The following is a 17,988-nucleotide window of genomic DNA, read 5'->3' on the forward strand; positions in this document are numbered from 1 at the left end:
CTGGCTCCCAATCAAAGAACATATTGCGTTCAAAATCTGCACCATGGTTCATAAAATCATCTACGGAAAAGCCCTGGGATACATGACAGACCTACCAACCAGAAACACAACAAGATCAACACGAACATTCCTAAATCTCCACTACCCAAGCTGCAAAGGACTCAAATACAAATCAACTTATGCATCCAGCTTCTCCTATATAAGCACACAACTATGGAATGCATTACCAAATGCCGTGAAAAAAACGTATGGCCACCTAAACTTCCAGAAATCACTAAAAACTAACCTGTTCAAAAAGGCATACCCTACTGATCCAATTTAAATGCCTGAATCCTGCAACACAACGAAACCAAAGCTCGGACTGGACATAACTTAACTCTTCCTCCCTACGATTCCCTAATGTGTCTGTTACACATGATCTTTATTGTACCACAGCATCATTTTGTATTTGTTCATACCAGAACTGGCAATTGCCATTATGATACTATCTAGTCGAAAGGGAAGGACGCCCATCTTCCGACACAAGTTGGGAGATGGGCGCCCTTCTCTCAACGTTGCCCAAATTGGTATAATTGAAAGCCAATTTTTTGCGTCCTCAACTGCTTTCCATTGCGGGGATGACCAAAGTTCATGGGGGCGTGTCGGCAGTGTACCGAAGGTGGGATGGGGGCGTGGTTAAGAGATGGGCGTCCTCGGCTGATAATGGAAAAAAGAAGGGCGTCCCTCATGAGCATTTGGTCGACTTTACTTGGTCCCTTTTTTTCACGACCAAGCCTCGAAAAGGTGCCCGAACTGACCAGATGACCACTGGAGGGAATCGGGGATGACCTCCCCTTACTCCCCCAGTGGTCACCAACCCCCTCCCACCCTAAAAATAAAATTAAAAAACATTTTTCCAGCCTCTATGCCAGCCTCAAATGTCATACCCAGCTCCATCACATGCAGGCCCCTTTGCCGGAACGTTCTTAGAGATGGACGCCCTTAGAGATGGTCATCCCCGTTCGATTATGCCCCTCCACGTAAGCCACATTGAGCCTGCAAATAGGTGAGAAAATGTGGGATACAAATGTAACAAATAAATAAATAAATAAACCATCCTAACCTTGGATATCCCAGTCATACTAAATGGAGAGTGTGTGGGTCTCTCTAACGTAAGGATCACATAGCAATGTAAATAGGTAAGGGGTGTCTCCATCCAGGAGACTAACAGATATGGAATATGAAGTACGCTGATGAAATGTGTTACATGGGTTTGTCTTTAGAAAAGATAGCCTTATGCTGGGGTTTACTAGGCCGGTAGCGTGGCTGGCTGTGTGCTAGTGCCAACACTGCTCATTCATTTTGGGTTGTGTCGGCAATTCCACGTGGAAGCCACTAGTGCAGCTTAGTAAACAGACCCCTTAATGTAACACAGGACTTTTCTGGCTGTCTATTCTTTTTGTGATCCCTGCTATCAAGGGCTATTCCTAGCATGTTCTCATAAAGTTACCACACAGAAAAGGTCTTTACAGCTAACTGCACAAGCGACAGCATGCTGTGAAGTACCACATGCTAACTACAATGCACAGGTCAAGCCCATTCCCCACCCATTTCCTGCCCCTGTAGTTAGTGTATGAATTAGTGCATAGTGTCATTCCACTGTGGTAGCGGTTACAACATTTGTGCACCAACATTATGCACTAATTAATGTGCTAATTGCTTAGTACACTTTAGTAAATGGCCTTTATTAAATACCATTAAACACACTTATAACAGTACAGGAAATAAACGCCTTCAGTTTCTAAAATACCTCTGTTTTCTTTCCTGCTGTCCACTTCTGCTTCTTCTGGCCTTCTGCTTCTGTTTCAGTCTGCCCCTTACACGCCTATCCCTTCTCTTCAAGCCTTTCCCTTATACCTATAAGTCAGCTTCTATTAGCTCTGTAATGTGGGATGCCCTGGTACTGCCTCCATTTCTTGCTCATGCAATTCCTATCCTACCTAAGCTCTTCTGCTGCCTGTCCTCTCTACCAGCTTGGCCCTCAGGAAACTGTGTTGTGCACCCTTGCCTGACTGACTCCATCATAGCCTGGTGAGTTGTGAACACAGCCTTTATTGTGCGTGTGTGTGTGTGTGTGTGGGAGGGGGGATTTGGGTATGAAAGGAGTAATATATAAAATGACATATTTGCATATCACACCCAACCTAACAGCATCCCCCCTTGTCTTTTCTGCATGCTTTCTTGGCCTTTACAATACTTGATGCTAGAGATGTAGCAGGGGATTTTGGAGCACAGGACAACCTGTAAGTTCATTGACTCCCATTCTAGCGAACTCACAATACTATAAGGGGGTCTTTTACTAAGTGGTGGTAAGTCAATGGGTGGCGGTAAGTGATACCCCCCCCTGAAATGGCCACGCGACAAGTGCTTCACTTGCCACATGGCCACTTCTGTTTTTTAAAAACCCAGCCTTTTACTTGCTGCGGAAAAAGGGGGCCTCAGTGCGCATCAAAAACACGCACTGACGCCAGTGCAGGCCCCCTTTTGCCGCAGTTTAGTCAAAGGACCCTAAAAGAGCTAACTTCCAGGATTCAAGTTTCATCAAGCCTATCTATGAGGTCTCAATATGGAAGGTATAGAATCAGTTTGGATGGTGAAGAATCAGGCTTCTAATGCCTGTTAAATTTGTGTGCCATGACAACTCAGCAGCTGTGTGCACTGGAGATATTTTGTCCAGTTTGCTTTCATGCTCTGTTTGTTTAAGTGGCATACAAAGTGATTCTTTGAAGTGATGAACACTGGAATAAGTTGAGGATAAAGCAGAAGGGAAGTTTATTTTTTTTTTTTACTAAGACCTTATCTTTTATATTAAAGATGTATATCATAGAGAATGGATTTGTTTTACTTGCAACTCTAATGGATTTGCATAATTTGATTGTCTGGATAAAATTTGATAATTTATGCCATTGTGTTGCAGAAACTATGAAGCCAGAAATTATAACCAAGAAGCTGATTTTCCTACTGTAAAAAAATCAAATAAAATTGAACTTTTTTTTTAAAGATAAGCAATGTCTGTAAATTTGTTTCATTGTCAGATATTCAGCCAAAGGCTATTAAGAATGGATTTTAAATTTGTTTTCTCTTCATAATTTTTTAAAGACTAGTTTGAAAAGTGATATAGCTGACTCAGCAAATACCAAACGATGTTGAATAACTTTCAGGTCTTATGTTCATGAAGGTTAGCCTACCGCCTGCGAAGGAATTGTCCCTAATTGTATTTTTTAAAGTTATTTTCTCATCCAGTGCATTTAAGATCTCTTCATTTTCATCACAAATCCTCTAAAGCAGAGGTAACAAACTTACAGCCTGCTGCACCACTATGAGCTTGCTGCACCTTTCAAACTTGACTTTAAGCTTCCCTGCACCCATCATGCTGCACCCTCCCCACACACAAACTTTCACACACACCTCACCAGTGATGTAGCTAGACCCAGTGTTTTGGATGGGCCCTTCCACCCCCCTCCCATCTTCCCAGAGATATAAAAAAAATTACGTTTTTTTTTTTCACCTACCTCACATCTAACATCTCTCCCCTCTCTCCTCCAGAGCGTTTTGGTATCTGACCTCCTGTCTCTGAACCCTGACCCTCCCGGTATACCATACAGGTCCCGGTGCCTGCAGCGATTATTTTTGCTACTTGCACTGGCTTCGCAGGCTTCCATCTGCCACACCCACCAGACAGGAAACAGGCAATGACATCAGGAGGGATGGGGTTCAGACAGGAGGGCAGATGCCAGGATGGCACGGAGGAAAGAGGGGAGAGAGCAGTGTGGTGCTGCTGCTGGGTGAGCCTGAGCTAAGAATTGGTGGGTCTGTGCCCACCCAGGCCCTTCTGTAGTTACATCACTACATATGAGCACATACACACAGGGATGGACAGACACGTACAAATCCACACAGAAACACCTCCCCCCACACAAACATACACACACATCACATGCATAGGGTTACCATATGTTCGGATTTACCCAGACATGTCCTCTTTTTGAGGGCATGTCCGGGCAACCGGACGGGTTTTGCCAATCTGCCGGTTTGTCCAGAAATCCGGACAAATGGGCAGATTGCTAGCCTCCCCTCCCCTTACTTACTAGTGCCCTGGTGGTCTAGTGACCTCTTCCGCCTTCGGGACAGAAAAGAGCCCCCTCTTTCTTGCCCGGAGCATTGCCCTGCATGCATCCTTCCTGTTGCTGATCCTTGGAGCTGATTCAAAATGGCCGCTGAGAGTTGAAGTGACCTCGTGAGACTTCAACTCTCGGTGGCCATTTTGACACGGCGCCGAGGATCAGCAACGGGAAGGATGCATGCAGGGCAGTGCTCCGGGCAGGAAAGAGGGGGCTCTTTTCTGCCCCGAAGAGGTCAGTAGACCACCATGGCAGTAGTAAGGTAAGGGGAGGGGGCGGGGAGGGGGGTGACAGGGTATGTGACAGTGGGGAGGGGAAAATGTGACAGGGGGCGGAGTGAGAGTGTGACAGGGGGCAGGGTGTGACAGGGGGCGGGGCTGGGTGTTTGGTGCCACCGGGACATGTGTCCTCCTTTTTGGGGACAAAATATGGTAACCTTACACATGTAATACACAGACACACAAAAACTGCATATCCTACTCATGCCCTCTTTTTTTTAAATTGGATTACGGTAACTCTATCTTCTGATTGCTAGCTCCATGGAAGTATGGTAGACAAACTCTGGTGCAGTAATTACTTGAAAGAATACAGCCAGTGCTACATATGTCTCTGTAGTGAGAAGAACTCTTAATTCAAGGAAAGCTTGTACAGTGTTCTAATTAAAGAGAAGAAGTTTGCAGGAGGTGTGCAAGTGAGACTGGGAAGTGATAAAAATACATAGTAGTGATTGTTTAAAATCTGTAAATGTTCTGGCTGGTTGAAAGTTTGTGCTGAGCATGTACTTTGAGAGGAGAGCATGCCTGCAGGAGAGTGTGCATGACAATTATCAGCAGACAGCTAAAAGCCATTTGATTGGCTGATGGCTCAAGCAGGAAGTTTAGCTGAGACAGTGTGGATGAGTGAAATTCTGATTGCTTTTTTTTTTTGGTAAAAGAAAGACACGAGTGTGTATGTGGATGGTGAGAAATACTGATTCCTGAATAAAACATTTTCCTTGGATAGGAAGGTTGAGTGATTTGTGAAAATACATTTTGCTTTAGTGAACTTGCCAAATTTTAGAGTGAGAAATTTATCAGTGAGGGATAAATATATAATCTTCAAATACTGAAATCTGATGATTTTGCTGTTTCCTTCTGGCTTTGTCTGTTCTGACCCTGTAAGCTATGGGGTATGGGAAGGGTGGGGGGTTGGTTTGGGGAAGGCAGGGTAGATGCTGGAGAGGAGGGAGAGAGAGAGAGAAGGAGCAATGTTGGACTTGGAAGTGGAGGGGAGGGAGAGAGAGGGAGAAGAGTGAGACCTAGCCTTGACATATTCACGGGTCACAGCATTTTTGGCCATTTTTAGTCCTAAAATTGCCCTCAACTTATACATGAGCATATACAGTGATACACAGCATACAGAAAAAATAATTATTGGTTTGGTTTATAGTTTATTCCTATTTGCTATACTGCACATAGCTGACAGTTGGAACCAGGGGCATAGCCAGACAACAGATTCTGGGTGAGCCTAGGCAAGAAGTGGGTGGGCACCCAGTTTTCTTTACCACCACCACCACCAAAAAAATATCTCAACTGGCGAGAAAACGCTTCTTTCCACCTTGGCTTACCATCAAAGGGAAGACTTCAGCTGATAGAGCTTGGGATCTCCACCAGCTACCACTAAACGTATGCTACTGTTGGGTGGGCCTGAACCCTAAGTGCCACCCAGGCTCACCTGTGGCTACGCCACTGGTTGGAACAAGGAGATGTACAATTTAAAACTGAACAGCAAACAGAAAAGGAAAAAGAACTACAGTTTGATAGGATAGAAAAACCATTCACACAAGGCATTCAAATAGGAATTGCAGAAAAGATGGACTTCAATAAAAACAGAGATACCAGCTCAAGTCACATTACAGGGAATGCCATAAGCCGGAGAAAATAACCAAGTTTTTACAAGAGATTTAATACGTTTTGCAGTAAGCATTTTCTTGCTCATTAAGAGCTCATTAGGGCTGAATGCCCTTTAGTGAAAGGGCTCCTAAATTAGACCCTAAGGCCGAGATGCATCAACCATACGTAAAAAATGAAAAATGTAAAAGTCCTTCCCGAAGTTGAAAAAACGAAGAATGAAGTAAAAAAACAAGTCCCACATGTACGGTTCGGTAAACAAAAGTCGAATGCATTAAAGAAGTGTAATCCCCGTCGTTAATGTGCCCGTAAAACATGCGCAGAGCAGCCAAGCGTTATGCTGGCTGCTCTGCGCATGACAAAAAATGTCAAAGAAACTGAGGATCGGGAGGGGGCAAAGGCGCTCGTCAGGAGCATCCTGTATGGATGCTCTTGCCCCCCCCCCGCCTGAGGTCGACGCTGCTCCCCGCTTCCCCCTATATTAAATAAAAAATCAAAAGAAAACTCCAAACTGTAGCAGCCACGGCTCCCCTCCCTTCCTCTCTCTCTATTTCTCCTTCTCCCACACAGCTCCGCCTCCCGCCATCCTCCGCCCCATGCCCCGCCCCCCCTGAGGTCGTTGCCACCGCTCCCCCCTCCACCGGTCCCCCCCCTCTGCCTTACCGGCCCGCACAGTGCCTCTCACCTCTGTGTGAAGGCGCTGCACGGGCAAGAACAGCTGATCGGCGATCAGTGATGCCTCCTCCGACGTCCCTCCGTTCTTCCTGGGCCTGCTCTCCCCTGACGTAAGTAACCTACGTAGGTAACTTACGTCAGAGGAGGGCGGGCCCAGGAAGAACGGAGCGCCTTTGCCCCCTCCCAATCCTTTTTTGCTTTTTGGTTTTTTTTTTTCAATTTTATGCAGAGGGAAGCAGGGAGCCACGTTTTTGTGTGGGTTTTTTTTATTTTCAAACATGCCAGCTTGGATTTTTATGATGCAGGGAGAAGCGGGGAGCAGTGTCTGTATGACAGCTCAGGCCTTAACGACAGGTCTGACTTCACGTTAAATATATCACGGTAAATGATTCGTTGCAATCATCGCTATGGTTGGTGCATTGCGAATTGTTCACATTTCAATTGGAAGTGACTCGTTTGTATTCCGTTATCGTTAGCTGCTAGCGTCGTCGGAAAATGGCCTTTAATGCATGCTACGGTTGAAAATTTCTTCGTTAAAGGGTCGTTAAAGGGTCATTAAAGTTTTGTGCATCTGGGCCTAAGTCATGAGAGGAAGCATAAGCCCTTCTGAAAAGCTTTCCTTCCTGCTTACTTCATAAACCCCTCCCACTGCCTCCCTTACTCTCCCTTCTCCGCATATCACTTCATGAACCTGCACACCCTGCAGGCTGTTGAACAGAAGGAAAACTTTCCCTGAGGCAAAACCCTGCAGTGTCCTGTTATATCAGTAGTGGGTCATACTCTTTAGCCTACAAAATATCCAATGCCATTTTTAGTCTAAGTACTCCTATATGGTAATAAGACTAGAGCAGATCAAACACAATCCTTAATTTCAGAAGTTTATTCATTAGAACAAACAATAAAACTCAAGGACCCGACACAGCCATGTTTCATCCATGCAAGGCCTGCATCAGGGACACACAATATATTAAAAGCAAAAGTAAAACTAAAAATGGAACACACGTGGTGGAACACATAGCATTTTAAGCATTTTTAATGTTTTTTAAAGCATTTTTAAACATTAATTGAGAGATTAGTGCGATTCAGATAGTTGTATAATTTTACTTTGAGTTATTGATTTTAGTGGGTTTAGTGGATTTTGACAATTTCTAGCATTTTTATGCTACCCAGATCATCTTTTATTTCCATTTTTCAGCTTTGTGATTTCAAAACGACTTGTATGGAGTGTTTTTTGTATCTGTCATTTTTTTTAAAGGTTTATTATGTTTAAGCAGTATGACCTTTGAACTGGCAGGGTGACTATTCAAGGCAAGATGGGAAACATTGACAGTGAAAACACTACAGCATGTAGGCCTGATGCTTTTACTCTGTTGGGGAATGCTGGTAAGTGTGGTTTTTAAATTATTAATGTTTTAAAGCAGTCTTTTTTGTGCTGGCACTTGTAGTAGCTTTTCCCTATTTTGATTTTGCTTGTAGCTATTGTGCTCTTTTTTATAGTTTTAATCAAGCAAGCTTTATTGCTCCGCTTGGGTATGTTCTACTTTATCATTATCGTGTATAATCAGTTAATATTAATCAATTTGTTTATTTATTTAGTTGTGACATTTATATCCCACATTATCCCAAACAGGTTTGAATTCAATGTGGCTTACAATAAACAGTATAGGATACAAACAAAAAATAATGCATAAGAAAGTAATTTGTTGTAAGAATCCAATTTTACAATATAGTATCATAGACATACTGGGATAGCTATGGATGTTTAACATTTAGAAAATCTATTACAAATGAGAAATTGTACATGAAGCAACGAGAAGATTAATGGTAAACAGAGTAATAACCAATTCAAGTTATAGTTAATTATTTGAGATACTGTTGTTCATTGTGAGGGTTTGTTTGAATAGGAACGATTTGAGGATTTTGCAGAATCTAAGTATATTCCTGTATATTTCTCATTTTGGGTGGTAAGGAGTTCCACCATTTGGTTCCTAGGTAAATGAAGTCTGCGGAGTGGACAGTTTTGTAGATCACTTTTTTGCAATTTGGGAGGTGTAGTCTGAGATAGTTTCTTGCCTCATATTTAGCATTTCTTGAGGTAAGTTTATTAATGGAACCATATAGTCTGGTGTGTGCTATTTAGGATTTGAAAGATAAAGGTACATAATTTGAAGGTGATTCTCGCTTTGATTGGAAGCCAATGTAATTTGATTAGTAAAGGGGAGGCACTTTCTAAACAAGAGATTTTGGTTAATATTATCTGTTTTGGTTCTGTGGATTCATTTTACTTGTGCTCTCTTATTTTCAATGATTCATTCATTCATTCATTCATTCATGTGTTTTAAATTGTTATTGATAAGTATGATTTTGTACTAGCATATGTTTTTATTCTTATTTCTTTTTTTACTTTTGCTGTTAGTATATTGTGTGCCCCTGATGCAGGCCTTGCATGGGTGACATAAGGCCACGTTTTATTATTATTTGTTGTTGTAGTGAATAAACTTCTGGACTTAAGCACTTGTGTTTGATCTGCTGTTGTCAAAATAAAAATTACGTTTAATAATCTTAAAAACATAACTTAATTTTTATTTGTTTTATCTGTTTGATTTTTCCATTTTAATTATGTGTGTTTTGTTGTATGGAATGACACTGACTAGAGACTCTGATAAGATCTATTAATTGTATACTCTCTTGTGATTTATTGTGCTTATTTGATGAGGTATAAATAAAACATAGTAACATACTAAATGACGACAGATAAAGACCTGTACGGTCCATCCAGTCTGCCCAACAAGATAAACTCATTTTACATTCTACCCACCGCTTACTCTTCTCTCTATCTAGATTGTAAACCGCTTAGATATGTTTGAGAGGCGCGATAGAAAGTCTATATCTGGAAACTTATTATAACAGGATGCCTAAATGAGAAGTCCAAAAAGGCACAACTCTTATAAAATTTCAACCTATGTTCCTTTAAAAATAGAAAATCAAACACCAAAGAGCACAAAAAATGTCCACACGAGCCATAAACAAATGATGAGAAAGCATATGTTTAACTATTTTAAAATGATCTTTTCTGAGCTCATTTCCTATAGAGTTGGATGTATTTAACCACAGAAATTAACATGAGGTAAGTAGAAAGTGTGACAAAACAGTGGGTTTCTGAATCTTAAAACTATTATTTCATGAAGTGTATTTCTCCTAATTGGCCAGCAGATGGCGCTTGTTTTGAGTTTTAAAGCAGTGGCAGAACAAGACTTTCTTCCAGTGAAAGGCAATCTGCATTACCATTGGGCAGCTACTTTCAAAATTTTTGCCCTGGGCTCTGATTGACCCTGGAGTTCAAATCTAGCCTAAAGATACTGGATATTTCCCCGTCTCAGCCAGGGAGTCAAGAGAGAAAAATCTTTTTACCTAGGCCCTGTAAGCAGTTAGGTTTTATAACCTGTGAGCAGCTACAGTTCCTGAACTCCCCAGGTACTACCCATGTAGTAAACAAATGTTTAGATAGTTTTATAATTGACCCATATTCAGTTACCTGTTATTGCTTGCTGATTTCACCTTTTCTGTTCACTGTTCACAGGTTCTGTGACAAAACCCTTATTTAGTTTATTGACTCTGCTTTCCTGGACTGACTGACTAAGAATCTTGGTTCGTGTTTTTGGGTCTGTGGTGCTTTCTGAAAACTGTGGGACCCCTGGAGTGTGGCCCCAGTGTCCTAGAAAACACCGGGAAATAACTTGAGAGTGAGAGACTAGCCCAGAGGCAATGAAACCTCCAGACACAGAGCACAGTGAAGGAGTACAGCAGTAAAAGGGTCCCTTTCCTGGTCAGTTTTTTTTTTTTGGGGTTGTGTTAGGAGATTTGATAAGTGGTAGCAGCCCTCAGACACTGGATATGCCTGATCTAACACATGAGTGACCAGATGACCTCAGTGGGGAGGAGTTGCAGGACCAGCCTGTGCAGAGTTCTTCTGGGAGAAACCAGACTCCTTGTGGGCAGAGGCCTGTGAGCTGGCAGGGCTGCTTGCCACACCAACTGAGATCCAGCGAGAGGAATGGGAACAGCAGTGTGAGGAGCAGGAGTTCCAGCTGCAGAAACTGAAGTTGGAGATGGAAGTGACCCATATCCAAAGCTCCAGCCCAACCCCTGCATCGAGGCCAGAGGCAGGAACCACAGCCCAGATTGGGCCTAACTTGTTTATGCAGTTTGATGATACTTGAGGTGACATGATACCGGAGGTGACACAGACGGATATCTGACTACCTTTGAAAAGATGTGTTGCCTCAATGAGATTCATCAGAAAGACTTGGTGCGCTATATGGGAGGAAAGCTCGCTGGTAGAGCACTGGAGGCATTCCAAGGACTGTCCATGGAGACGTGTTCCTAGTTCAAGGAGGTGCACAAAGCTTTGTTGAACCATTATGCCATAACCCCCAAGACCTACAGACTAAAGTTCCGGACTTTGCAAAAGGGGGCGGATACTCACAGTGAGTGTGTGATTCAACTAAGATACCAGCTTCAGCGGTGGCTCAGTGGAGCTGAGGTTAAAGCCCTGGAGGACTTCCAAAACCTGATGGTCCTGTAGTAGTTTCTTCAGCGTTGTCATCCAGAGGTGAGGGAACATGTTCAAGATCACCAGCCCTGTACACCAGAGAAGGCGGCTGTGCTGGTTGACATCTTTATGGCTAACCATCCCTCATTGGCAAAGAGAAGCTGTCCTTATCTGCAGCATCCAGGAACTAAGGGCAGCCAGGCCCTATATCAAATATCCCTACAACCTCAGAGACTGTCAGCATATCCTCCAGTGTTTCCCAAAAACCTAAAGACTTTAGGCATGAACTCCCTTGTTACTAGTGTGGGCGTATTGCCCAGATAATCCCAAGCCTGCACTAAAACGCATTACAGTTCCTGCACTAACTATACGGTAGAGCAAGCTTGTACACTACATGTTAGAAGAGTTCCCACAGTATGTTACTACAGAGAAGAGAAGTTTACCTTATGCTAAGTGCAGTTTCAGATAGAGCAGACCCACTTACTGCCTCCTGTTTAGCAGGCGGTAAGTGCATCCACCTTAAGTGAGTGCATGGTAACTGCAATGTGCAGTCCACACCCATTCCCTGCTCATTTATTTCCTGCTCCAGGACAGGCTATGAGGTTAGTATGTGAATTAGTGCACAGTTATGCCAGTGCGGTAACCAGTTATTGTGGCCATGTGCTAATAGCTACCAACGCAAATTCACACGCTGCTTAGTGTGCTTTAGTGGAAGGGCCCTTAGTCACTGGAAAATGACTTTTAGATGTTACTGAGTTTTGGCCATCGCATCTTTGAACTGGAATCCAACCAGTGGCCTAGAGCAGTGCTTCTGAACTCAGTCCTTGAGGCATACCCAGTCAGTCTGGTTTTCAGGATATCCACAATGAGCATAGATGAGGTACATTTGCATATCAAGGGGGCAGTGCATGCAAATCTATCTCATGCATATTTAATAAATAAAAAAATATAGGGACTGACTTATGAACCTCAACATGTATACGCTAGAAGAGAGGAGGGAGAAAGGAGACATGATAGAGATGTTTAAATATCTCAAGGGCATTTATGTACAGGAAGTGAGCCTTTTTCAACTGAAGGAGAGCTCTGGAACGAGGAAGCATACGATGAAGTTAAGTAGGGTTACCATATGGCTCCAGAAAAAGGAGAACGGATTGAGCCAGCCAGGTTTTACTTCCATTGCTTTCAATGGAAGTAATTGAGCCAGCCGGGTTTTACTTCCATTGCTTTCAATGGAAGTAAAACCCGGCTGGCTCAATCCGTCCTCCTTTTTCTGGAGCCATATGGTAACCCTAAAGTTAAGAGGGGATAGGCTTAGGAGTGATCTAAGAAAGTATTATTTCATGGAAAGGGTAGTGGAGACATGGAATGGCCTCCCGGTGGAGGTTGTGGAGGACTGTGTCAGAATTTAAAAAGGCATGGGATAAGCATGTGGGATTGCTTAGGAAAAGGAAGAGTTAGGGGTTACAGAGGATGGGCAGACTGGATGGGCCTTAGGGCCTTTATCTGTTGTCATGTTTCTATGTTTCTATTGTGGATATCCTGAAAATCTAACTAGCTGGGTTTGTCTCAAGGCCATTGGCTCTCAACCCAGTCCTAGAGGAGAAAGGTTTTATATCCATGTGCCAAGTGCAAACTGTTGATACAGAAACTATATGAAGGGCAAACAAAAACGAACTATTGAGTATGACTTTTCCCTGCATTTAGGAGGGGGTGCAGGCTAAGGGTGGGTACAGAATGTCTTTCAATCAATTTGTGTTGTTTTCATTAGGCCAACTGCATGAAATCAGAGACCTTGAAGGAAGTACAAGATTCACTGCTTGTAAATGATAAAATAATAACTGTAGCAGAAGAACCATGCAGCGAATTGCTGTCCGACACATTTCAGGCTTATTAACTGTAGTCAAAAAATGAACAGAACTGTGTGGCTGTTTTCAGAGGAAAACATGGGGCATGCTGAGAAAAGCTATGTGTTAAATTTGTAGATGAGTCAATGCTAACTTACTTTCTGACCATTCACTGCAGGATAAAATGGGGTTAAGTTGGTATTAGACACATACAAGTAACAGTTCATTGTTTTCTCTGGTTCTATAAATTATTTTGTTTCTCATGGGGGCTACATTTAAACGCTCTACATCAGCAGTAGAAATGGGATACAACACTGGTGTTTCTTTTGAAGCACAAAGCCATAGGGTGGGGGTGGGGGAGGAAGAGGACAAATAGGAAAACCAAGGATGCATCCATCACACAATTAATGAAAGGGTCATGTCAACTATTTTGATATACTGCCTTTCTGTAGTACAACCAAAGCAGTTTACGTATCAGATGCAGGTACTTTCTCTACCCTTAAGTTTTTGTACCTGAACCAGTGGAGGGTTAAGTGACTTACCTAAGGTCACAAGGAGCCACAGTGGGAAATCAAACACAATTCCCCTGGATCTCAGCCCATTGCTCTAACCATTAGGCTACTCCTTTACTCCAGGAAATGCTTGGTCTCACTTTCCTTGGATCTCTGGTTTAATATTCAGATTTTAATATACTAAAAATCAACATGCAGTCCTTTGAATCAGAAGATGAATACATACTGTGCCTATTCTGTAAAAACCTCTTGATAAACGAATCAGTGTTGATTTTCAGGCCCTTTGCTCTAAAGGGTGGACACACAGTGTGCCATGATATGGATCTGTGCAATCAATGGACTCTGTTCACAGAAAATATCTTCTGTTTCATGATGCGCATACCTAGGTCAGAGCAGGGGCAGTATGTGCCATGATTTCACTTTGAAGTCGCTGGTATGTAAGGTCGCGTATGTAATTTGCATCTGATTCTATGCAGCTGTAAAGTCTGTGGTTACTTGGTGCTTGTGGACAACTTCCCTGATTTTTAAAATGAGCTTGCAGGTCCTTGCATCCTCCTCAAGCAGTTTGATTATAGCCCCAGTAATAACAAAACCTTCCCAAACTTTTATCCAGTATGACCTGATTTATACCATTTGAAAATTCACATGACCCCCAAACACTGACTGAGACCAACTAGCAAATCTTTACTCCTCCTTGACTTTGCTCCCCTCTCACCCAAAACGAGAAAGTGGTGATTGCAGCAACAGTCAGCAGGGGCTATTTTCCTGATTCTATATATCATGCTGTCAATAGAAATAGAATAAAATAAAACATAGAAAATAAAATAAGGGATGATACCTTTTTTATTGGACTAAATACATTTTTTGATTAGCTTTCGAAGGTAGCCCTTCTTCGTCAGATCAGAAATAAGCAAATTTTGATAAGTAACAGCATATATAAGTGAAACATCAAGTATTTCAGTGACAGTCTGAAAGGATGAGGGAGGGATGGGCTAGGTGAGAAACAGAGAAGGCTGAGAGGATGGGGGACAGGGAGATATGCATGGTGATCAGAGGGTGACAAAGCAGTGAAATTTCATGGTTTATAATGGGCTTGAAAACCCAGGTCTTTGTTAAGTCCTGTCTGGTGGGTGTCAAAATATTTGATCATTTTGACTTCAAAGGTCTTGCGTTCCTGTATTTTAAAGTTTCCTTTAAGTATTCTCACTATAAAATCATTAGAACAGTGTTCCGGTTTTGTAAAATGCTGTCCCACAGAGCTAACATCCTGGTTGGCACTGGCATTTTTCATATGATGTAAATTAAATCTCTTCTTTAGCATCTGGCTTTTTTCTCCAATATAGCACCCTTCATCACATTTCTTACACTGAATGATATATACCATATTAGAAGATGAGCATGTGAAGGATTCCTTTATGTTGAATATTTTCCCTTTGTGAATGACTGTGGGGTCCTGTGAAATCTTTTGGCATAGTTTGCAGCTGGATATGTTGCAAGGATATGTGATTTTCCGGATTTAATTTGTGATGTGCTATCTCTCACTGTTACCAATAACCTACCCTTCAATTATGGGCTGCTCATGTCTTTGTCAGTGGGCAAACTTACAAAATCAGCAAGGGATCAAATACTTATTTCCCCCACTGTATATATATATATATATATATATATATATATATATATATATATATATCACAAAATGATGAATAAACACAAAACCTAAAAGAACCAAAGGGCAACCAGAAATATAACCTTACGCAGCTTTGTTTCGGCTCATGCCTTTTAGCTATTGGATGGATTGCTAATGAGAACTGAAACTGAGAGGCAATAAATGTATACACATTGAATACAATCATTTTGGAATATTAAAATACATGAGTGTTTTGGACTGGCCCAAGAGAGTAGGGTTTCTTTTGTGGTATTTTTTAAAACCCATCCACTGAAGAACACCTGTTTCCTTTGAGGAAGGTATAAGCTGTTTGCTCTTTGGTCTTTTAGTTTTTGTGGTTTAATAAATTTTTTATGTTATATATCAGGTGCACTTTTTTGCTTGCTCTTTCATCTGCCTCTTGAGGTGGGATGGGAAACAAAGCAAGTCACTTTTTTGTTCATCTTCTTCTTCTTCCTCTTTCCAGCTCAGCAGAATCATCGAGGCACCTGGATATTGTGCAAGACGTACCATCAGCATCTTCTGGTGAGTGAGTAAGGAGATCATGAAGTGTAGTGTGTAGACGTACTGAGTAGAACACTATAGGATAGTTGATTTACTATAATGAGTGTGCTCATACTGTTCCAATGATGCAGCTGGAGCACCCGAGGGTTCCCAACCATCTTTAGTCAGGTTTTGATGCCAGCTGGTGCTGAGTGATTTTTGCAAACTGTGCTGGCCTCATAATTGCAGCTTGAAGCCTTGCATGGGTTATGTACTGCTACTAAAGCTGTGCGGTGGACCAGATCCCTCTCAGCAGCTGGGGACCGGACACCCAGAGTTTTAAGTGACCAAAGTGCTGAAGTAGATTTTCTTCATCTAGGACATGGAAACAAAAATGAGGCAGATAGACAAAATAAAAGTCACAAGCAGTTAGTAAAAACTGAGGAAAATTAAGGAAAGCTGTATCCAATGGCATCTCTAGACAAAAGATTTGGGGATGGACACAAGCCAAAGTGATACTTCATACTCGGTGCCCTTAGAGAGCTCATGAGCAGGGAGGTCTCCTCATAGATTCAGATATAAAAAGTGATGTGCCAAGATTATGTCCCCTAGTGAATCTTAAACAGCATTACTAAGCAAAAGATAACAAATCAGGTGGGGGCTGTGAGATGGTATGTGCTCACAGGCCCTGGAACATCCTCACACAGGTTTCCTTGGTAATAGGAAGCCCCTTAAGGGTGGAGGGGGTAGGCTTGCCACAGGGCCTGTGAGTACATACTGGCTGATGGGCCTCATACTAATTTTCTTTTTTTGCTCTTAAGATTAGGCAGGGGGACGGTTTTGGTGTCCTTGTCCTGGGACACATCTCACATCCCTAGAACTGGCCCTATCCCCATGGCATGGCTCTTGCTTTTCACTTGATTATAAAAGACAGTACAAGAGAAATCTCAAGGGCCTTCTATATGCTGATCAATAGAATTATTTAACCAGTACTATATGGGAGTGAAGTATGGATAGGAGAGAATTCAAATAGAAACCCCACATCTTGCATTCTATAAAATAACAGTACCCTGATTTCATAGCACTCAACAATGGGTACAGAACAAAAATAGAACTTTACCCTTTACAAACTACCATATAAAATATTCAAATTCTGGCATCTTTTCAGTAACAGCAGGGCAGACTGCCTCCTCTACTAGACAAACTGTCACAAAAAAACAAAGCTCTGCCAAAAGAAATATACAGTCTGTGAAGCAAAACTGCTACATTATAACAGCACTAAGTTTCTGGATTGCAAATATACCAGACTCTCAAAAACAAATCCACCTCATATTGGGAAAACAGAACAAGTGAAACAGCTGCAGCTCCCTACATACATATGCAGAACATGGACAGATCCTCACCAAAAACAAACTAAAGAACCAAAAATTAGGAACAGAAACATGAAAGCAAAATCTCAAATGGAAACCTCCAAGAAGTCAGAATCTGTTTGCAACACTGGGAAAATATGTCAAATACTGAGCAAAACGTAAAGAGATAAGAGGTGAACATTGCCAAAGCTTACATACTGCAAATTGCTGAAAACATTCATAGAAACATAGTAACATCGTAGATGATGGCAGATAAAGACCTGTATGGTCCATCTAGTCTGCCCAACGAGATAACTCATAGCATTAAGTATGATGTGATGTGATACTACATATGCATACTTGATCTTGATTTGTCCTTGCCATTTTCAGGGCACAAGCTGTAGAAATTTGCCCAGCACTGAAAGCCAATTACTAAAACTGTCATCAAATCCCTGCTCCAGACCATTCGGATCTGTCCAGCCATGAGCAGAGGACAGACCTGGGGAAAAAACCCGAATTATAGCTACGTCATGCAAGGTTCCACGTTAGGAGTTACGGACCAAGAAAGGGATCTGGGTGTCGTCGTCGATAACACACTGAAACCTTCTGCTCAGTGTGCTGCTGCGGCTAAGAAAGCAAATAGAATGTTGGGTATTATCAGGAAAGGTATGGAAAACAGGTGTGAGGATGTTATAATGCCGTTGTATCGCTCCATGGTGCACGACCGCACCTTGAGTATTGTGTTCAATTCTGGCTCGCATCTCAAGAAAGTATAATAGAATTGGAAAAGGTGCAGCGAAGGGCAACTAAAATGATAGCGGGGATGGACGACTTCCCTATGAAGAAAGACTAAGGAGC

General features: G+C 42.2%; 1 protein-coding gene across 1 annotated transcript in view; it reads right to left on the reverse strand.

Annotated features, from left to right (window-relative positions):
• Positions 1-10,278: 10,278 nt before the first annotated feature.
• The window catches only part of LOC115469618 (leukocyte cell-derived chemotaxin 1-like), a 48,412-nt gene continuing 40,702 nt past the window's right edge, over positions 10,279-17,988 (reverse strand). The window contains 1 exon segment of the mRNA XM_030202412.1: positions 10,279-10,439. Within this exon segment, the coding sequence (XP_030058272.1) occupies positions 10,279-10,439 (161 nt within the window).

This window comes from Microcaecilia unicolor, chromosome 4, assembly GCF_901765095.1.
Source record: "Microcaecilia unicolor chromosome 4, aMicUni1.1, whole genome shotgun sequence".
NCBI classification, from domain to species: Eukaryota; Metazoa; Chordata; class Amphibia; order Gymnophiona; family Siphonopidae; genus Microcaecilia; species Microcaecilia unicolor.